Source organism: Hemibagrus wyckioides, linkage group LG09 (genome assembly GCF_019097595.1).
Source record: "Hemibagrus wyckioides isolate EC202008001 linkage group LG09, SWU_Hwy_1.0, whole genome shotgun sequence".
In the NCBI taxonomy this organism is placed as follows: domain Eukaryota; kingdom Metazoa; phylum Chordata; class Actinopteri; order Siluriformes; family Bagridae; genus Hemibagrus; species Hemibagrus wyckioides.
This window is the reverse complement of record NC_080718.1, coordinates 4,753,234-4,776,055: the sequence shown is the minus strand read 5'-3', so window position 1 is coordinate 4,776,055 and position 22,822 is coordinate 4,753,234. Positions and strand designations below refer to the sequence as shown.

The window sequence follows — 22,822 nt, the reverse complement described above, 5'->3', positions numbered from 1 at the left end:
AGAGAGAGAGATAAAGAGAGAGAGGGAGAGGGAGAGGGAGAGAGAGGGAGCAAGACAGAAAGAGAGAGAGATAAAGAGAGAGAGAGAGAGAAAGAGAGAGAGATAAAGAGAGAGAGGGAGAGAGAGGGAGCAAGACAGAAAGAGAGAGAGACAGGAAGGGGGGGCAGAAAGAGAGAGAGAAAGAGGGGGGACAGAAAGAGAGACAGAGACAGAAAGAGAGAGAGAAAGGGGGGGCAGAAAGAGAGACAGAGACAGAAAGAGAGAGAGCGATAGACAGAGAGAGAGAGAGAGACAGAGAGAGAGAGAGCAAGACAGAAAGAGAGAAAGAGAGAGAGAGAGAGAGAGGCTGTTTATCACAACTATAAGATAACCATCCCATTTTATCCAATTTAACCATTAGATATTAAACCCCGTGACGTGTCATTCATTAATAAACTAATCATCCTTGATTACATAATTGCTGTGGTTTAAGCAGACTCTTTTATACAATAATAATGCACTCCGCTTGCATATAACAGCACAAGTTATGATACGTCATTCCTTACGTAAAAATAAACATTTTTTGACCAATTAATATCGAGAATTGATTAAATACGCTGTGTTATTAAAGCCTGTGACAGGCGGTGGGCGGGGCTAAGCGGTTGCAGGTCTCGGGGAATGTTGAGGCTCGTGTGTCTTTAAGAATTCTCAATCTGCTTTAGTAGGCTAGCTAAATGGTTAAAGGCAGTCTCTCTCTCTCTATCGGAACCTACCTGCTGGCTCGGCGGTTTATATAACCCGCTCTCTGGGCACGTTTCGGTCTGTTTCACAGGCTGAACCAGACATTTAGACGAAGGAGGGAAATATGGAATAGACCCCTGTTTCGAAAAAAGGTAAGATATATCATTTTCGGAGGCTGAAAGTGTCGCCGCTGAATGGTGAAGGGTAAAGTGCTGTTTTTATGACAGCGAATTTATGTTTCGTGAAATTTCGTTTTATTCTCTCTATAAAAGAGAAGAGAGTGAGAATAACAAAACATTGAAGTGAAGATATAAAAATGATAACTAACATCAGGTGTGTTTATCATCTGTGTGGAATTAGGAGAATGTGGGATAACTGAATAGTTCGGCTTTACCGAATTGCCAGATTGGGATAATTTCAGTACATTTCTTCGTCTGTGTTATACATACAGATAAAAAGGAAATTATTGTGAGTATGAGTGATTGATCCTGATCATTATTACGAAGAGTTCATTTTGAATCTGAGATTTTAAACAACGGTTTAAGTGTGCACAAATAATCCCAATCTGGCAACCTAATCTACATCCACTGCAGTGATTCAGGCTCAGCTTATTTTCTCATTCTGTCCTCTTCTCTTATAATGCATCCTGCAGGTTATGCATGACCAGAAATTCTGATTTCACTTCACTGGAACGAAGAGCTGACCTTTCAGGACGAAGGATTTCAGAGATAAAAAAGCAGGAGTGTTATTTTGCCTAACAGGTTTCCCACTTCTTGGATATATCTTCAATACCATGGGTGTGATTTTAGATCTTCTGCATTTATGTAGGCATCATTAGACATCCTTCAGCTTCCTCTCACAGCCGTCCATCCACGGAAAGGAATATGGCAAAAAATGTGACTGACGTCCCGAGGGAGGATTTAAGCAAAATCTCAGATGAGGAACTCCTCCGACTCAGCAAAGATGAGCTGGTTCGAAAGCTCCGCAGAGTTGACAGCGAAAAGATCAGCCTAATGGTGGAGCACGGGAACATGATGAGAGACGTGAACCGGAGACTACAGGTTCACCTTCACGAGATCCGAAATCTGAAAGAAGTCAACCAGAAGCTGCAGGACGACAACCAGGAGCTCAGGGAGCTGTGCTGCTTTCTGGACGACGACCGGCAAAAGGGCAAAAAGCTGTCGCGGGAGTGGCAGCGCTTCGGCAGGTACACGGCCGGTGTCGTCTGGAAGGAGGTCGGATTCTATCAGCAAAAATTGAAGGAGCTGGAGATCAATCAGGAGACCATCATGCGCGAGAACGTGGAGTTAAAGGAGATCATCGTCATGCTGGAGGAGGAGAGGAACGGTGCCGGGTCGAGGAGCTCTATAGACAGCCAGTCCAGCTTGACCAACCTGAACGGAGGCACGAATAACGTGAGGGACGTGGGGGACGGAAGCAGTACATCCAGTACGGGAAGCGCAGGAAGCCCGGACCACCATCACGGTCATGGGCACAAACCTGTCGAAGGAAAGATGGCAGCCATAAGAAGATCTATGGATGATCTATCGACCAACCACCTCCACAGGAGCATACCCAACGGACTGAACGGTAAGTGAAGTGCAAATCGCTGTCCGCTTTCGTTAACTAGCTACAAACAGATTCCATTGTGACTCGAAGGTCTGACATTTCTTCACTTCCCCATTCACATGTTTAGTTCCCAACTTTTATGAAGTGGATTTCATCTCATCCTGTTCACACGACCTCTTGATAAATGTCTGTAGAAACGTCACTGATGGGAAGGAAGTAGCAGAGATCACTGGTGCTTGTGGTGGTGTGTATGTAGCTAGTGCAGTTGGATTGCTTTGCTAAGCTGGCAAGGACACCTAGCATGTCAATATAAAAAATTTCATTAGAAATAAGTGAGTTAAGAAAACTCTTGACAGGCCACGCCCACAAGCTGCAGCAGTAGCAGTCGCAACATGTCCACGAGTTGTGGAGTTAGCTACAGAACCTGCATCCGCCTGTTGTTTTTGGTTGCTATGGTAACGGTTGTTGGTTGTAAAGTTTTCATCAGCTTTCAGATGAAATCCTGAATTTTTTTTTTTTTAATGGAATTTATTTCTGATTGTGCACACTGATTTCAAAGTAAAAAAAATTGTGTTTTAAAATTTTTTTTAATTATTTTTTATTCTTTTTTTTTTCCATCTCGTCTTCCTACAAAATATCTAAAAAAAAGTTTTATTTAGTTTATTATTAAAATAAATATAATACAAAATAATTAAAAAAAAGAGAAAAGAGTGTTAAGAAGGCACCTTATAAACAGAACATTTTATTTTATTTTATTCATTCATTCATTCATTCATTCATTCATTCATTCATTTATTTAAATTTTTGGTTTTAATTGTGATTTTTTCCCCTCTTTTTTCTGGCATTTTATCAGCAAACCAATATAGATTGTGATACATATCGGACATCAGATATCACAATGTTATATTTTCCCCATACATCTCTGTGTGTGTGTGTGTGTGTGTGTGTGTGTGTGTGTGTGTGTGTAAAAGCCATTTAAAGCCCAAATTCTCATCAGCTCGTAAAGGAACTTAACTAAGCGGATGATGTGAGATGCCTTTGCAGATCTCCCGGGAGTAACCGTGGAAACGGCGCACGGACCCGTGGCTCGGTGTTTGCACATGGCCGTGCGAGACGGCTCTCTCTCTCTCTCACACACACACACACACACACACACACACACACACACACAGCAGGCCTGGCTGGACAGATGGCACTGCGCTAATTAGCATGGCCTGTGAAGTCGGGTCTAATGAGGATTTAATGCTGTGTAGCGCACTGTAAATTCACTCCGAGGACACACCTCGCTGCAGCAGCAGCTCCTCTCACAGCCTTATTAAACCTTTATAACTGAAGAGCTGAGCTCAGCATTAAAGCCTGCTCAGAAACGAGAGGTTTAAACACATCACAGTGCTTTCTAAATTCGCATATTAGTGAATATTCAAACATCTGAGCATTTCTATGTGGACCAAGGTTTGTTGGTCTCTCAGTTCAACTGCAGATAAAAAATTCCAGCCTGTTTTTCAAATAGTTTAAGTAAATAAATTTATTATAAATTTTAAGTTTAGTGTTATAAGTTTAGTGTTTGCTGGTGCGAAATTGCAGCTTTGTTGATCTCAACCTTTTTCTTTTTCCGTGATGTTCTTCCTGTGATGTGAAAGCTCTGCTAGAGAAGTTAGTCGAGCAGCTATAAAAAAAAATCACAGGTTTATTATTATTATTATTATTATTATTATTATTATTATTATTATTATTATTATTATTATTATTAACACACTCGTTCGGATACATTATCGTTTCTATAGTAACCCGAAAACATCCGGAATTGACGGATTCTATAAGGAAGGAATCTGTATTCCTGTCTATGTAAGTGATAACTGTATGAGGTTCAGGAGGGAAATAATCAACTTGGAGATAGTTACAGAGTCTCGGCTTCGCCATGTGTTAATTATTTTCCTCCAACTGTTTTATCACATACTTATCTGTCTTATATTCTCTTTATCAAGATTTGAGCTTACATAATGGGTACACACACACACACTCACTCACTCACCTTCTCAAGTCCATCAACTCAGGAGGTAATGCTGGAGAGAATAAAAAGGTGTGGTCGTGTTTGAGTCGCCGTCGCCGATCATGAAAGGAAAGAAATATGACCAACGTGTTTATTTTGATGGATTCCCCCGTAGTTGATTTCCCGGTCACTTTGTAGTTCCTCATAACACACTACTTCAGCAGTAACATAACTAAATGATTATAATTCGTTAACCCGAGCTAATTTTGCCCTTTTTAAGCCTGTAATGAGTTTGGTTAAATTCATGATGGAAGTAGTTTCAGCTGTCATTTAATAACACGTGGATTAACACGTGGATTAACACGTGACGTTCTAGGAAAATAATCCACTTGTGAAGTCTGAAGTGTGATTGCGATGTGGTTTGTTTTCCCACAGCATGCCACAAAGTTTTTTATTTCACTTATGCCACAATTTGTCAATTAAAAGACATTTAAGTCAGTTTCTAGCTACATGTTCTGGAACTTTCCTGAAACAAACTTACTTCTTGTTTTCACTTCACGTTATAGCAGCGTAATAGTTTCCTTCAGCAAGTTAGATAAGAAAATATATAGAAACGACGATGTAATAGAAGTAGGTTTATATTTACATCTCTTTCTATACAACTGAGCAATTGAGGGTTAAGGGCTTTGCTCAGGGGCCCAGCAGTGGCAGCTTGATGGAGCTGGGATTCAAACTCATCAAATAATTCCACTGGCTCTCTATAGCAGTGGACCCCAACCTTTTTTGTACCATGGATCTGTCATTTTAGGGTGGGTTAGCTTGCAGACTTACTGATGTATGGAAAAACCCGCGCCTGAGTCGAATGCGGGAGTGTGGCCCGGTTGGAAGTGACAAAATAAAATACATATCATTTTAAGTTATATACATAAAATAATAAGTTTATTGTTTCTTTGCAGCCCAGTACCAAATGATCCATGGCCCGGTACTGGTCCCTGGCCCGGTGGTTGGGGAGCCCTGTTCTATAGGATTAAAATCAAAGGCTTTGACTTTATCAAGCTTTTTGGCAGAGTAGATTATTTGTATCCAATCTTCCCTCTATCTTGACTGGAGCTCAGGTTCCAGCTGAAGCTCCATAGTGTGATGCTACCATCACCATGCTTCCCTCACAGGACCCTAACATGTTTTTCTGCCCCATTTAAAGTGTCCATATGCAAGTCTTGTTGGATTAGACTGCCTTTACTCCAGCGTGCTATGATCAGAGCTGCTGTTATCGCAGAACATTTAATCATTTCATCAACACGGCATGAGCAGAAACCTGCAGGTGAAACTCACTCGACAGGTCACAGACAAAGAAATTTCAGCCAGTTTCAGGCAGGCCCTAAAAATAATGCACAACAACGATGCACAATGCACGACATGCTACAAAAGAAGCCTTTATGTGGTTTTCTGCGTGAGAACACGGGCTTTATAACGTTTATAAGTGCGCTTTGGTTTAACTGGTGACGGTGCAGCTTTTTTATCTGTGGTATAAAACCATGCGTGGAATTCTTCACATGCTCCGAGTACGTCGGCATTGTATCTTCTGTATGCTACCTGCAACAGGCATGTCTTCTTCTGTTTTTACAACGCCAGCAACTTTCAAATAATAATAATGCCACCCACTAAAGTCAACAAGCTTCCTGTCAGGCAGAGCGCTGCGCTGCGCTGAGACAGCGATTCCTCACTGCGTCTGTTGTGAAAGACTAAGGAATGCCTCACTGGGGAAAAGAGAAACTGCTCCTAGCATACAGACTGAAATTCAGAGATAAACATTTTCAATCCTGCACCTTTTTGTGCTTTTTCTAAATGTTTAACTCTCACCATCTTTGTAGGCAATAAGGATCTTCCTCGCCAAGGATTCCTGAACACTGCTCGGAAAACGGAAATCTGTCACTCTGACATTGGAGACTCCTTCCTCGAATGGCAAATAAAAGTCGCCTTCACCATATCAAAGCCTTTGTAAAAATCTAACGTCAGTCATACAATTCCTGAGCTGTTGCTATAGAAACGATACCATAATTCAGTACAACATGCACTACTGTCAGAGCTGCTGATAGAGATAATTAATCAACACCTGATAAAAAAACGATGCTGACTCAGGTAGACATCAAATAAAAGTATCCTAAAACTTTACCCTCTACCTATATCGTGATCCATATCACGAAAAAGTATTGATATATAGTATATGATATTTTTGTCGTATTGCCTCATCCCCATATGACAGGTATTTCTTTTGTATCAGTTTTATAACAAATTTTTATATATATATAAACTCCAGTGGGTTATTGCTGTTTATGGTGCTTTCAGATTTATCACTTCCTTTGACATGTAAAACAGTGACTCTTGCTGCCACTGAAAAGACACAGGCCCCCCCCGCAGGCTGTCTATAGGTTAGAGACTACGCTTGGGGGTCACGCCAGGGTCACTTTACACTGTCCGGCTTTCCCATGCGTCGAGTGAAAGAACTTTACTCTGGTCTCTCATGACCCTTCATCGTCATCGAGTCATGCGGTTAATCCAATTTACGACCATGACACAATGAAACACATTTAGCCTTTAAAAATGGCTGCTACGACTCATCCGAAGGAACATCAGTTTGTGTGTGTGTGTAATAGGGTATAATTATCGCAATTAAATTACCCGAGTAAATGTCTCATCGGTCTTAACAACGCTCATCGTGATTTATCTTGTTTGTCTGAAAAAGTCCTTCAGCCTCAAAAGTGATAAAAGTAATTGAAATTGTCCGCTTGGGAATTCTCCTTGTCGGATCAACCAGCGCCGGAGCGTTTAACTCCGCTTGTTGTTACTTGTTTAGTCACGTTTTTGTTTTTTTTTCTTTGAAACACCCATAGCAAAAGATATTCGATATGGAGTGTGGGTTTTCTCAGCCGCAACACAGAACCTCTACTGAAGGCAGTTTAATGAGGTTATTGCATATTCCCTGCTGCTGTGGATTGCCTCGTAAAAAAGAAAGAAAGAAAATAATAATAATCTGACAAAGGCGTGTGAGCTTGTGAGGTGGTCTGGCCAGATTTGGGTTTAAATGGCCCTGTAATTGGGCCCTCCCTGACTCCATGCCTCGGGCTGTTACTAACAGCTCTCCTGAGACAACAGACCCAGAACCACTTGTCAGAGCTCATGAATCTCTGAGCGATGGACTTTTACAGAACGTCCGTATACAACTTTCCAAGCTCACCATTCTGACGGGAAACGGCTCCCTCTTCGTATGAGCTCTCCTATACGTTTTTATTAAGATGCAAATTTCGACGAGGTGATCCGCTTCAGCTTCTTTTGGCCAGCGGAAAAATCCCACGGTCCGCCTGTTGTGTCACCGGGATGCTCTTGGCCTACATTGTAATTCTCTCTCTCTCTCTCTCTTGCTGTCTCGCTCTTTCTCCGTGTAGTGATTTGTGGCTTTGAGAGACGACGAGGGAACGGCGTAGTGGTGATAATGCTCGTGCTTGTTGAGGTCTGGAGGTCTGGACAGGATCCAGATTAGTAGCAGGAGATAGCTAGCTGCCAGAGGTTTGATGGGACGGATTTCTGAGAATGTAGCCAGGATTTTCGGTCCTTGGGTAGCGGTGTCCTACTGGCAAGTCCAATCTAGGTTGAAGGTTGAACTTTAGAAGATAGTTTAGAAGAATTCTGGAATGTTTATTCGTGTGTTTGAGATCTTTTATAAAACAAGGCTGCTTGACCACATTGTTTTTAGATGATATTCGGAACGTTGTTTATTAGGCATTCGGTGATGTATGAAGATGCTCTTCGACCGTTAATCTTTTAAATCAAATCTGTTGCATTTCTAAACAAGTAATTTGGTGTGTAAATAACCCACCCCCTACCCCCAAGTCAGTGACCTTGTTTATTTAGATGAAGTTTAAAGCCGAGGTCAGACAGGTCAGACTTGGGCTGGATATCTGCTTATGCTGAATGGACAAGCTTGAAGATTACTAGCGAGATTTTGCTAGTGTTGGCACTGTGAGCTAATAATTACAGGCTGAGGGGCATTGAGGCAGAAAGTGCACATTTAACACTCGCATGATCGCATTTGCTAGGAATTTGCAACTCGTGTAACCTTGTGGACAGTTTAGCGGTCGTCCAAATGGACGAGCTCATATGTGAGGTCTGATTGAAATTAGCGTGATTGAAAACGGTGTGGATTGGTATGGCTGGTGACATTAATGGTTCATGCTAATTATTCAAGTTCAAAGGAAGTTTGCAGAAGGCTGGCAGACCTGGAGTTTCTACATTCCCCGACAACAATAAAGCAAGTTCTGCATGGTTTCGTTGTGAATGGACCAAGATACAGGTCATGAATTCCTTCACTTTCTGCAGAAACACCTGCCGTTGGGAGACTGGTTAAGCCTGTCTCAGAGTCTGTGGAATTGATTCAACACTCAATAAATTAAATCACACATAGCAGCTTGGGTATGAACTTTCCATTTCTGTCCACTGTCGCTGAAGAAAGTCTGTCCAGTTTGAATTCATTATTCATGACACTAGGGTGATTCAGTCTCTCTCTCACTCTCCCTAACTTGCACTCTCATCCTTTTACTACATTCCTAAGTTTATGATGTGGGAAGTACAAGCTGAGGTCACCCACAGAAGTGGAACATCATGGGGAACATCATGAGGTAGTATGAAGTAGTCAGTAGCTTTTGAGCCATGATGAAATAAGATGGAGAGATAAGAAGAGGTGGCTTTGGGGTCATGTGGTAAGATGGAGGGTTAGAAAGTGATGCCTTTCAGGCATATTGATGAGAGTGATGTATTTTCTGGGTTTCTTATTTACATAATATTAGGGTGTAAGATGAAGGCACAAGAAGTGGGGTGTGATGATGGCATACTGAGAGGTAGCTTTTGTTTCTTGTGTAAGATGGAGGAGAACAAAATGTGTCTTTCAACCTTTTGAGGCTTAGGAGCAAGATGGAGAAAGAGGCAGCATCTAGCCCTTGACTAAGAAGCAGTGTTAAAGATAAAATGGTAAAAAGAGGTATCTTTGGGTTCTGGGTTAAACTGGAGAGGTAGAAAAAGATAACTTTGGGTTCTGGGGTACACTGGAAAAGTAGAAATAGATAACTTGGGGGTTCTGGGGTACACTGTAAGGGTAGAAAGCTCCACCTTTGGGTTTTGGGTTAAACTGGATGGGTAATTAGAGATAACTTTGGGTTCTGGGGTACACTGGAAGGGTAGAAACTTTGGAATGGTAGAAACTTTGGGTTCTGGGGTACGCTGGAAGAGTAGAAACTTTGGGTTCTGGGGTATGCTGGAAGAGTAGAAACTTTGGGTTCTGGGGTACGCTGGAAGAGTAGAAACTTTGGGTTCTGGGGTACGCTGGAAGAGTAGAAACTTTGGGTTCTGGGGTACGCTGGAAGAGTAGAAACTTTGGGTTCTGAGGTACACTGGAAGGGTAGAAACAGTGGGTTCTGGGGTACACTAGAAGGGTAGCAAGAGGTAACTTAGGGTTCTGGGTTAAACTGGAAAGGTAGAAAGAGGTACCTTTGGGTTCTGAGGTACACTCGAAGGGTAGAAAGCACTACCTTCGGGTTCTGGGAATACCCTGAAGGGAAGCAATATGCAGTGTTTGAGTTCTGGGGTAAGACTGAAGCATAAAATAGGTACCTTAGGGGATACTTTAGGGTATCTTTGAGGTTTTAGGGTACAGAGTCTAGATAGCTGCACCCGCAGTGGTCATGGGACAAGTGGTTTCTTTTGGTTTCTGGGTTAAATTGGGAGGGTCAGATGGAGGTGTGTTCCGGACCAGGTCGAAGTGCTGGTCTCGACAAGGTCAGTGTTCATCTTCACTCTGTAAACATGAGCTCAGCATAAAACCTAAGGGCTAAGTGTCCTTGAGGACTATAACGTATAGATTTCATTTTCCCCCATCATCAAATAGCGGAATTCTATTATCAGATCTATTTCTGAGCTCTCTAACAGGGTTCGTGGATTGTGTTCTTTAATTCGATCCCGTCAAACTAAAAGGATTGAATGCAATTTTCGATTTTAGACAAGACTCCCTCAGCAGATTTTATTTTGGGCTTGCCTTATGGTTGTCTCGTATACTGGATTGTAAATGGATCTCTGTGCAGGTCCGGATCTGGATAGTACAGATTTGTGTTTTTTTTGTGTATTTCAAGACGGACAAGTGGCAACACATTTGTATTTGTCTGACACAAAAAGGCCACTAAAGCAAGCAATCGTCTCGTCTTAGACCAGTGTTTAGCTTCTGTTTGTAATCTGAAAATCCGTTAATCCGTCGCTCCGCCTCTTCCAGAGTTTAACTGTTCATATATGTCTGTTTTTATACCTTGCACATGTCTAAGCTTGTGATGCAGTAACTGCTGACTGAGACGGTGAGAAATTACTCGGGTTATTAATGACTCACTCTTCTGAGCTTTGGCTTCAGTTCTCGACATAATGCAAGATAGAGGAACACCATCTGGGGGGTATGTCGGTGGTCCAGTAAGAGGTATCATTTGATCCCTAGGGTAAGACGGAAGTGTGGAAATGTCTACTGTACATATATTGGTACAGATCTGGTAGGATCAAGAGACATAAAGCAGTACTGTTTTTTTTAGATGTATGGGAAGCATGACCTAGGTTTCGTGCACCTTTTTTGGATTCTAGGGTAAGGTAAAAAAAGAATTGACCCATTTTTGTTTTACACTTTTGTTGTGCTCAAGTCCCAGTGGCCTCGTTATAACCGTTCTGATTAAAGACATTCAATTGAGCCTTTAAACATTAATGCTGAGTAAAGACATTTTGCTGTTCCGCTTCTAGTAGAAGGGAAAAAAAAATCCAAACACAAGAACATATTAAACACTTACACCCCCACCCTGGTCAATTCCAGAAGTGGGGAAATGGGGTTGTTGAAGCTGTGTGTTGTCTTTAGGGGGTCTGAGAGTGGCTGAGTGCCGGCGGTTTAGACCGGGGCCATCTGTCCACCCGCATTGTTCAAAGCACAAAGGAGGAAGGGGTATTCAAAGACCACCGCCGAGAATGGAGCCATAACGTCATCCTATTTAGGCCTGAGCTCATTCGTCATTGGGCTTGTTCCTGAATCTTCTCTCTCCCTCTCTTTCTCTTTCTCTCTCGCTCTATTTTCCTCCATCTCTTCACCAATCCCGTCACTGCTTTTATTTTCAAAGTTGTCACAAAGCTCTTATCACCTTGCAACTATTTGCAAACTGGGGGTTCTGTTTTTCACCCAGCTGATAAGAAGGACGTTTTGTGAAACCTTTTAGACTCCTGACATTCCCTTACTCTTTCCATTAGCCTGTTCCCGTCTCTCTGCCAAGTCTCAGTAGGCTTTAGTGAGTGCTACTCCACTATTCCGGGTGCTCACTATTCCATTTTGCTTATTTGTAAAGCTGAGGTTTATCCCGGTGGGTTATATAACCACACACACATTTCCTCCAGGCATACTCAGCTTTCTGTAACGAGATAAAAAAACAGTCTCCAGGCGGTTTGCGATGCTCGGCTGAGGTCTGCTCTGGGGCGAAGTTAGTAGGAGGCACATGATGAACAAGCACGTGAGGGGAAAATCTAACACAATCATTCTGGTTTGCTGTAAAAGCCAGGAGGTGCTTTAATGAAACGTTTCAGCCTCAGCGGACTGGGCTTTTGGTTCAGCATTAGGCTTGGTTTAGTTATTTTTACGCAAAATCTTATTCAACAGCAGCATGAACTTTTTTCTTACATTGTTCTTTTTCTCTAAAAGTTTCTGTGATAGACGAGTGTCTTTTCATCCATTTTGCCCAAGGAACCTTGATTTGAATAATATAAAACAAGGCTGATTTATTAATCAGCATGGAAATGGCTTTTACGCATCTTTTTGGTAGAATTGTTTTGCAATTACTTTTTCACACCATCTTACCCAAAAAATCAAGTGCCTACACAGTCATGATGTTTCCGAGCTTTTTATTATGTATATCACATGGCAATATAAACCAATAATGTATCTGTATATATTTTGGAAAAAAGTAATTAAGTCTATATTGCGTCTTAAAGTTGCATCAAATAAAATGCTCTGGAGATTATTAAAAATCAGAAGTAGCTAGCTGTTCTACAAATCGAAGATATTTGACGTGTTGCATCATTGCATCAGATGCATGGAATTCCTTTCCAGGAATTAAACCTATGCTCTCATTCCAAACTGTGCAGCATATCATAGATATTTAGCCGTCTAATTACACCACCTTCAGGCTGCTGTTAAGATTTGTTGGGGGCATTTAGCATTTCCTGACTGGTGTTGAAGTTAGACGAGCCCCTCGTCATGCCCTGACCAGACGTTTCGATTCAACGTACAGATACAAAACTCAGCCCTTGAGCCACTTCAGGAGAACTTCAGCAGTTTAGCGTGTTGTAGCTGGCTAGGTGGAGGGATCTAGTTCGTTCACGCATGACGGATTACATTCGCTTTGCAACCAGATGAGCTTTTATAATGATTATAATAATAATAATAAAATGCAGTAATGTGTTCATCCTTCTTGCTTGTACTACAGCGCTGGCAAATACTCCATTCCGATTGGTCGGAAGAAGCTGATTCGTTTTCTATAGTAGCAGCTCTGATGTTAGTGCAAAGGTTTATATTGATGCACCGTTTCCATAGTAACAGTTTTCCATAAGGTGAACGATGATGGACGACTTTGTAAGTTAGTTAGTAAAGCTGAAAGGTTTTTGTTTGATTAATTTTTAGAGAGACAAAAAAAAGGAAGGTCTGATAAGGGCCGTTCCAAAACATGAAATGTAACTATAAATGGATGAAAAGTTTGTGCTTTAATTAATGGAAGGTTGTTAAAGCAACTCCAACTTCATTACACCTTGCCCTGTTTTATTCCTTAATTAAGATTATTTTATTCAGTCGAACAATAAGGTTTGGCTCAACTATAATATTTCAACAGTAACAAAAAAAATCTTGGCAAAAGAAGCAGCTCTTTTAGGGAGTCATGTTTCCCAGACTGACAGGTACGCCCTGCACCGAGACATTTCAGGAATTTGCTCAAAAGATAATTGGACATCCGTGTTATCAGCACTGAAAATCCCTTTTCACAGCCTCCTATTTTCCCAACTGAACTCTGTCCAAGATCTCTCCATAACCTCCGAGTGCACACATGAAGGAGCGCAAACACACTCCCCGCTCACATACGGAGTCATGTGGGTACTTGTCGCCTACACGCGATGTTGTGTCTCGATGTTTTCACAACCATCTTACTTAGAAATGAAATCAATTACAAGACCGATAACAAAAAACCCTGATCTTGGCACCGGAGACATGTCTGCCGATCCAATCGGCTCCAGTACCTGTCAGTAACCGAGTGAGTAATGGAGTACTCACACTACCAGTTTGCAGGGTGGGGACAGGTTTGTTGATCTTGTTGCAACAACTCTATTTAGTCAGCAAAAGTTCCCATCCCCTTTCTCCGCCTCTTCTTCCTCGCCTTAAGGCTTCACGATTATTGATGAAATCACAATTTTAAGGTTTAGAAAGTGATCATCAGACGCACGCAAGAACATATGACTGCACTATTTTCCAATAACGGTTTATTGGTTTATTCCCCTTACACCACCGAAATCTGGCAAAGATTACAGTTTATTTACTTTATGATGCTTTGTACAGCATCCGATATCCATTTAGAGTTTAATTTGGATTCGTGTAACGTTCTCAAGCCCCATCAGCGGTCGTTCCCTCGCCAGCTTCCTTTTTTTTCCTTCTTCTTGAAGTTAGAACAAAAATCGTAGCTGGTCATATGCAAATTCTGACCAATCAGATTTAGGAAATAATCTATATAATTTTTAAGGTTATTAAGGGTCCAAGCACCAGATGATAACGGCCGACTTCAAACAGAGCTCTGATTGCGCCGTGACGATTCGCACTCGTTTAGCATGAAAGACACGTATCTCACCCGTGACGAGTCAACCGCGCGGGATGTTTAGGTCTGGTGGTTGGGTTTGGCGCAGAGCCGAATCTGAAGGAGCTGATTCGGAAATAAACAGGAGAATGAAAAGTGAAGCGAGGCAGAGCGCGAGGCAGAGTGCGAGGCGGAGCGCGAGGACGGGAAACACACGAGCAAGACACATGGCATACCAAGGTATTGATAAGAACGTATCCTAGCAACAAGCCCCAGTGTTTGACTAAAGGGTTTGTCTGCGCTTTAGTTCTTCCACTCTGAGTGTCTTCACACACACACACACACACACAACTCTTCCTAAGAAACTAAGAAGCCACTAGGAAACTCGTGAGAACCTCATTTCTCTTTCACGTCTGAAGTTTTTCACAGAATCCCAAACCACGAAGCACCGATAAGACGCAGTTCCTGAGTTCTGCCTCATTTAACATTAATGCTCGTTACAGAGCACGAGATCGTACTAACATCTTGTCTGAGATAATGTTCAAACCCCGTGTCAGATTATCTGATGATTATACAATCTTCTAACCATAGACATAAGAAAAAAAAAACATGACTACGCTCTACTTATCATCACTCGTAAAGCCAGGAACAGCATGGGAAATCTTCCTATTGGCCCGGCTACGCCTTCTTCCTATTGGTGGAAGATCTCAACCTCAAACACCTCATACCGCCTAAACAAGGCTTATCGACCACATTCAGGAAATACATTAGTGTCTCTTTTTTTTATTTTGTGTGTTTGTAATCTGCGTCCCGGAGTGAGACCAAGTTCACAGAAATGAGGCTTATTGATGTTTATAAACGATCCTTAAGTTACTGTGGCCAAGACATGCAAAACAAAATAATAAACCTGTAAACAAAATAACAAAACTGTAAACAAAATAACAAATCGAGGTTAGAAATGAACATGAAAACATTGATAAAAGTTTCTTTCCTCTTGGTTAAGTGCATTGTCAAGTTGCCTTATAAGGAAAAAAAAGAAGCAGGGCGGAGCTTATGTCCAGGCCAGAAAAATGAACACGCACACAAAAAAATAAAAAAATAAAAGTGGAATAAAATAACATCAAATAAAAAAATAATAAAATATAAAAATAAAATAAAGAAATCTGTAAACAAAATAAATCTGTAAACAACTACAAATCTGTAAACAAAATAACAAATCCATAAACAAAATAACAAAAAAACATAACCAAAACATATCTGAAAATAACAAATCTGTAAAAAAACAACAGAAAAACAAAATAACAAATCAGTAAACAAAATAACAAAAAAATGTAAACAAAAAAAAAACTGTCTCTCAAAATATACAGGAAGTAGGAAATTGTGTATCTAACTGTATTTATTGTACATGTGTGGAGTTCTGCCTTCACTTTAAACCATAAACCATTAATCTATACGCAACTTTAAATCTTTAAAAAAAATATCAATCATATATAATTACCTTTATAAGAAAATGGAGTTCATTCATCGCTACTGTGAGGAAGGACGTTCATATGGCGTGATGTTGGATATACTGATAGCGTATCATGGAGTAAAGATTAGTTTAGCATCTCTAAAAACACACCAGGAATGTTCTGGAAGACTAAACTATTCCGGATTAAAGGATATAAGGAGCGCTATAAGAGCAGAGATGCGTTCATACCCACACCAATCCACTTTCTACTGCTGCAGACTGCTGGACCTGTAGATCATGAGTGACCAATGTCTCGTCAGAGGGAAGAATTAGACGTAAGGACAATTGAGACTGACCAGAAAAGGTAGGTATAGTTTGTGAATAGAATTCTTACCTCCGATTGTACGAGACATCTGTCACTCAGGATACACCGGATTTGTTATAGTGTTTTCTCTGTGCCACTTCGTAGCCCCGCCCCCTTTGCGTTCCCCATATCATTGTGTCCATTTATTTTATCGGTTTTAATTCATCATTTGGAGAGAAATGATGCAAACGAATCGCACACTCACTCCAAACACACACACAGTGCTCCGTTTTTGGAGACACAGCTGTTACTCAAGGATAAATAATAATGTTTTGCCAGACATATGTCTCTGTTTGTGAGCGGCTTCGAGAAAAACAGAACACACAAGTTAGTTTTGGTCGCTTGCCTGCGTGTGTGTGTGTGTGTGTGTGTGAGTGTTTTGGAACACACAGCTGGAACAGGAAGGAGATTTCCCAGACACAACTTCTCGTTTGATCTGAACTTTGGTCATTCTGGGAAGTTTGGCTTTTTTTCCCCCACAAAGCAATTCTGTAATCTGATTGGTCAGAAGGTGGTGGTGATTTATTGGCTGAATTTTCGATTTCAGCAGCTGGTTGTAATTCTAAAACGTTTTTTAAATGATTTTAACGAGACGGTTATTTAACTAATCCATGGAAGGAGTCTCCAGTGCCAGAGGTCAAGCTGCGAGGAGTTTTGTTTACGTTTCTTGTGACGCAATGCTAACTGGTAACAGGCTTCGTGGACCTTAAATGTAACTACAATCGGATAAAAAGTACCACATAATGCTTTTTATTGTTAAAGCTTCATCGCACCACCCTGATGATCCTGGTGATTATTTTCCTGTAACAGCACAGCTCAGAGTTTCTGAGAAATCTCAGAGTTGCTCATGCTTGTGCTTTAACGTTGTTCATTTTAGACTGGAAAACAATGTGAAATATGTAACTGGTATTGTTTGGTGAGGATGAAATAGTCAAAACAGTTCATTTTTCATTGAGGCATTGTTCTAATTCCAACCTACACAAGACTCTTTGTCTTAAAAAAACGTGTGTTTTTTCTTCACCTGAGCACTTCAGGTGTTTAGATAGCAGAGCTGATAAGCCAGAGATGGCGTATCTGCTCTGCTTTCTCCAAACTAGGCGTGTGTCTTCAATCTGTCAGTAAACCAGTCAGGAAAAGCAAACCTACTGTATCATTCAACCTGAACCTCAAATAAAATAAAAAAATTAAAAAAATAAAATAAAATAAAAATAAAGCAAAATAAAACAACATAAAAAAATCAATAAATAAAATTACATGAAAAAATAAAAATAAAATAACAAAAAATAAATAAGCAAATAAAATGGAAAAAAAAAATTAAAATAACATTGAATAAAATAAAAAGTAAATAAAATAAAGTAACATCAAATAACAAAAATATCAAGAAATTAAATCGAATAAAAAAAATAAAATAAAGTAACATCAAAATCAGAATCAAGTCAAAACTTTTCTTCCAATTCTTTGAAATGATCATTAGAGGTTTATAAATGCCTCCAAAAAGAAAGACAATCATCCTCATCATCATCGTCCGTCATCCATCTCTCCTTCCTTGCCAGATGATCACAGGTTTCTTGAGGATAAAATGGCGTCTCTGTTTAAACTGACCCTAAGACCTCACGGCACGGAGAAGCTCATTAGCCTGACGTCGTATCTCAGGGCGTCATGTTACAGTCTAGTAGAAAGGACGCGCTGGACGTCTCGACTTACTCCCTGACCATGTTCCTTCTGTTCTGCGCTTTTTTTTTTTTTTTTTTTAGCCTGAATGAACGTGACACTCGGAGTCGTAAAGGAATCAGGTTAGGAGTCGATTGAATCGTTTTCACATATGATTCTTGATTCATTTTCCGTAACATCGCATGTAACATGTCAGTGGTTGTGATCTGTCATGGTTTCTATGGTAACAGATCATTCACTATACAAAGCTTCAGTTTATTTTATTAACTTAAGATATAAACGAAGAAGCCGGTAAAGGATCGACTCTTCATAGCTGATAAGTCGATTCGTGAACATTAAAAGGACAAAAGGTGATGTTTTTCGCAGAAATTGCTCTTATATATAAAAAGAGAAATAAAACACTTTAGGAAAATGCGGAAGGTCGCCATGGAACGCCGCTTCATCACACCAGGCTTTGTTGATTTTGTTGTGTAGGATATTTTTGCCTTTACTTCAAAGCTAACTTCCATAAGAAAGTCGTTTTGCGCCTTATTCACATTTTCCACGATCTCTGCCTGGCACGACGAGGCGAGGCACAGCACGGCGATTCTCCACAACCGGTAATAAAGTAAGATCTAGTGCAGCTCCGACAGAACCAATCAATTCGCCTTGTTATTATAAAACACACTCTGCTTCCAGTTAACCCGATTAAATCAGAGCGAACGGAGAACTAACGGAGAGCCGAGTCCAGCCGCCTCTCGGAGCACTGCTCCATGTTCAATCTCATCAGAGTACGGTTATGAGGTCAGTGGAAAGCAAGGCTCTCTCGTCCAAACAATAGGAAGTACGAGTTCGGGTCAATTTTTTTTGCCCGCAGGAGGAACCAAGCTGATTCTGGCTGCTGTTATTACAGATCTGGGTGTGTGTGTGTGTGTGTGTGTGTGTGTGTGTGAGAGAGAGAGAGAGAGAGAGAGAGACATAGAGACAGAGAGGGGGGGGTGGAGAGAGAGAGAGGGAGACAAAGAGAGTGGGAGAGGGGGGGAGAGAGAGAGAGAGAGAGAGAATGTGTGTGTGTGTGTGTGTGTACCTGCTGTTGGTGGTAGTGTTATGCATGTCTCTCTCTCTCTCTCTCTCACCGTCTCCTAGTGCTAAAAGAGATGAGTAGTGACAGCAGCTTGCACAAGGACACAGCACACACCCTGAGTTCTCCTCAATCATATTCTTCTTTTCCTCCCTCTCTCTCTCTCTCTCTCTCTCTCTCTCTCTCTTTCTTTCTCTTTCTGCCCCCACGGCTGTTTTATCTTCAGGATAAAGATTTGTTGACATTCGGATGCTCCCACAGGCCGTGTAACATGAGTGGACGCTCCATCGCGGTCTCACGTGTGCCTCCCTCTCTCTCTCTCTCTCTCTCTCTCTCCCTCCATCTCCCTCTCTCTTTTTCTCTCTCTCTCTCTCTCTCTCTCTCTCTCTCTCTTGCCCAACACGGATCCTGTTCGACTTTTAAATGTCACGGCGTGAGAAAAAGTTCACGATCTCAGAGATGTGAGAGTTATGAGGGTTATTAACGCGCGCTAATTCATCACTCGTGTCGTTTGTTTATCGTTCCGTTACGTTCTTTGCGCGACTCGTCCATCTGATAAGCTTGAATAATCGCGTCTTTGTATTTATCCAGTGACATTTCTTTAATGAAATAAAGCCGCAGGAGGCAGCAGTGAAAGCAGAGGGATGGAAGTGAAGCGTCTTTTAATAGGAATCAGTGCAGCAATGCAAAATCAGCCAGAATCTTGAATACGGATCAGGAGGTTTTCTAGACACACTAAAATAAAGCCTTTTTAAACCAGAAATATTGCTTTTCATACCACTGACTTATGAGATGTTTTCGATCAGTATAAAGAACCGAATGATGTTCAGGCTGTGAGTCTGATCTAAAATGTCGGCTTCCAGTGTGTTTTAGACGTGTTTTTCCCTCTGTTGGAGAACCTTACACTGAATTTTACTGCTTAAATATCAAATCTGAGCTGCTTTTTAGATGAACAAGCACTCAGAGTGTCTCAGAGAGCAGAAATGGGTTTGATATCATTTACTTTGAAGAGTTTGGTTTTTTTGGAACTTTTCTGTGAGACAGATAGATAGATAGAGAGAGAGAGAGAGAGAGAGAGAGAGAGAGAGAAAAGAGAGAGACTCAAAGAATAGAGATGCAGAGAAAGAGTGAGTGAGTAAATGTGAGAGAGAGAGAGAGAGAGAGAGAGAGAGAGACTATGAAAGAATAGAAAGCCACAAAAAGAATGAGAGAGAGAGAGAGAGAGAGAGAGAGAGAATGAGAGAGAAACAGAAAGAATGAAGGAGAGAGAGAGAGAATGAAAGAATAGAGGGAGAGGGAGAGAGAGAGAGAGACTGAGAAAGAAAAGAGAGCCAGAGCGCAGAAAGAATGAGAGAGAGAGAGAGAGAGAGAGAGAGGCTGAAAGAGTGAAGAAGGATGGGAGAGAGAGAGAGAGAGAGACTGAAAGAATAGAGACAGAAAGAATGAGAAAGTAAGAAGGAATAGAGAGACAGAGAGAGAGAGAGACTGAAAGAACTGAGAGAGAGAGAGAGAGAGAGAGAGAGAGAGAGAGACGGAAAGAGAGAGAGACTGAGACTGAAAGAATAGAGAGAGAGAGAGAAAGAAGGAATAAAGAGACACAGAAAAAGAGAGAGAGATGGGCGGATATCATTATACTGCAGTTAATGATTGAAATGAGCTGGAGCTGCTCTTTCTCCCGCTGAGCTTGTGCAATCTGAACTCCCTCAGCTCTCCCGCTCCTTTCACAGGAAGTCGCCGGAACGAGAGCTCTGAGTGTCATTAGAACCAGGCCTGCGAGAGAGCCGGCACTCGCATAAACACTTGCCGCATACGGCACACCTTACTGAGAGCTAGATTAAACTGACGTCCGATGTCATGCTACCGTCATGACAAACCGACGTCATGCTAATCTTTTATCAAGTTCGAGGTGTTCTATCTGTACCTGCATCTAAACCCCAGGGTCAGGGCCGACCCGGAACGAAGCACTCTTATTGAGTCGTAAAAATAGCCTGTATGGTTCTCTGTCTTGTGAAAGCAGATTTCAGAAGCAGACCGCTCAGGTGCAGCGGCCTGGGTTTTGGAAAGAAGACGATCTTAACAGAACTGAAGAATGCGAGTCCGAGTTGATACGCCGTCAGATAGCATCACCTGGGGTTTTTATTTATTTTTTTTTTTTATTTTTTTTATTTTTTTTTACAGATTAACAGATTAAACTCTTGTGGAATGTCATGTTATCTCATGTTGCTTGGTGAGAACTCAAGTTGTCAAGAGCAGAGCTGAGTTTATTTATTTATTTATTTACTTATTTATTTATTGGTGTGTGTGCTGTAGAGTTCTCGATTCTGATTGGTCAGTGAGTCCGTTTTCACTAAAGTGGCTCAGATGCTGGTTCTGGGACTTGTTTGCAGGGGCGACCGTTTGGAAGGAGTCTCCGGTTTTAGCATTTTGTATCAGTCAAAGGAGGAGAGTTGGGTTTTATTTTATAATTGTTGTAGAGACATCTAACAAAACACTCCATTACAGAAATTTAGCTGTAAGAAGCGACTCAGGGGGCCAAGCACTTTTGTTTTCGTATCATCGCATCACTATGATGGATAACACATGACACAAAAAACTGTCAACCAGCCAATAACATACGCAAAGATTTCGGCGTGTCTGTTTGACCGATGCAGGATGTCGAAGGAAGTACATAGAGAGAAAGAGGACTTTTTTTAATTGGTCAGTCGGACCGCGAGAATTGAAAAGATCGTAAGATCGGATTTTATTCACCGCACTCCGAAAAAGGAAGATTTCTGTTTGATCGTAGAGTCTGATTGTTCTCCAGTGAGGCCCAGGGATCAGTCTCCACTCCTTCTCTTCAGATCTGATGGATTCAGTATGTAGAGCAATCAGCGAGCTGCAGGAGAGCTGGAGTAGTGGACGCCGCTGACTGAAACCAGGCCAAGTGAAAGTCACACAGCTTCAGGTTTCAGGAGGAAATGCTTAACACCAGAGAGAGAGAGAGAGAGAGAGAGAGAGAGAGAGAGAGAGAGAGAGAGATGGCAACAATACACCACTGTTTGTTCAGCCCCACTTCCACATCTTGGATTAATTTAACTGGGTCCTGGGCCTCCGTCATTCCTCTGCGCCGTCCACGTTCGGCACGTTTGTTTTTACAGTATATATATGTCCTTGTATGATCTCAGCAGCGGGTCGGATAGCGACGCTAACGAGAGTTTTATTGAATCCAGGACTGGGGTTTGATGGAAAGCTGCAGTGGAAAAGGAGTTTCTTTTCATACATTCATCTGAATCCTGAATCTTCTGGTCACACTGGTGCTTAAGATGTGACGTAACAGATGTTTACTAAATATTCAGTTTTTATTTAATAATCCTTTCTGTCTGTGTAATTGATCAGTAATCTTCGGCTGCTTAGGGCAAGCTTTTTGGACAGAACGGTTCTCTGTGTGTGTCACAAAATCAAACATTTATTTGTAGGCATCAAATATTAGGTTATAATCGATCTATAATTGATCAGTGTATGTATCTGTTACGTTTAAGGAAGGAGTCTCCAGTGTCAGTGCTTCGTAACAGTCCGAGGTAAAGCTGTAACACTTATTAGTGGAGAAAGAAATAAAAAAAACAAAGAGAGGCTTATTAAGCAACGATGTTGAATAACATGGATATACAGGGGTTGGACAATGAAACTGAAACACTGGCCAATTTAGTGTTGGAGGTTTCATGGCTAAATTTGACCAGCCTGGTGGCCAGTCTTCACTGATTGCACATTCCACCAGTAAGAGCAGAGTGTGAAGGTTTAATTAGCAGAGTAATAGCACAGTTTTGCTTAAAATATTGCAATGCACACAACATTATGGGCGACATATCAGAGTTCAAAAGAGGACAAATTGTTGGTGCACGTCTCGCTGGCGCATCTGTGACTAAGACAGCAAGTCTTTGTGATGTATCAAGAGCCACGGTATCCAGGGTAATGTCAGCGTACCACCAAGAAGGACGAACCACATCCAACAGGAGTAACTGTGGACGCAAGAGGAAGCTGTCTGAAAGGGATGTCCGGGTGCTAACCCGGATTGTATCCAAAAAACATAAAACCACAGCTGCCCAACTCACTGCAGAATTAAATGTGCACC

General features: G+C 41.4%; 1 protein-coding gene across 4 annotated transcripts in view; it reads left to right on the top strand.

Annotated features, from left to right (window-relative positions):
- The first annotated feature begins 684 nt into the window (after positions 1-684).
- The window catches only part of ccdc85ca (coiled-coil domain containing 85C, a), a 42,928-nt gene continuing 20,790 nt past the window's right edge, over positions 685-22,822 (top strand). For all 4 annotated transcript variants that reach the window (XM_058399209.1, XM_058399207.1, XM_058399208.1 and 1 more), the window contains exons 1-2: positions 685-872; positions 1,373-2,310. In XM_058399209.1, the coding sequence (XP_058255192.1) occupies positions 1,605-2,310 (706 nt within the window). In that variant the 5' untranslated portion in view covers positions 685-872; positions 1,373-1,604. The remainder of the gene's footprint in view (positions 873-1,372; positions 2,311-22,822) is intronic.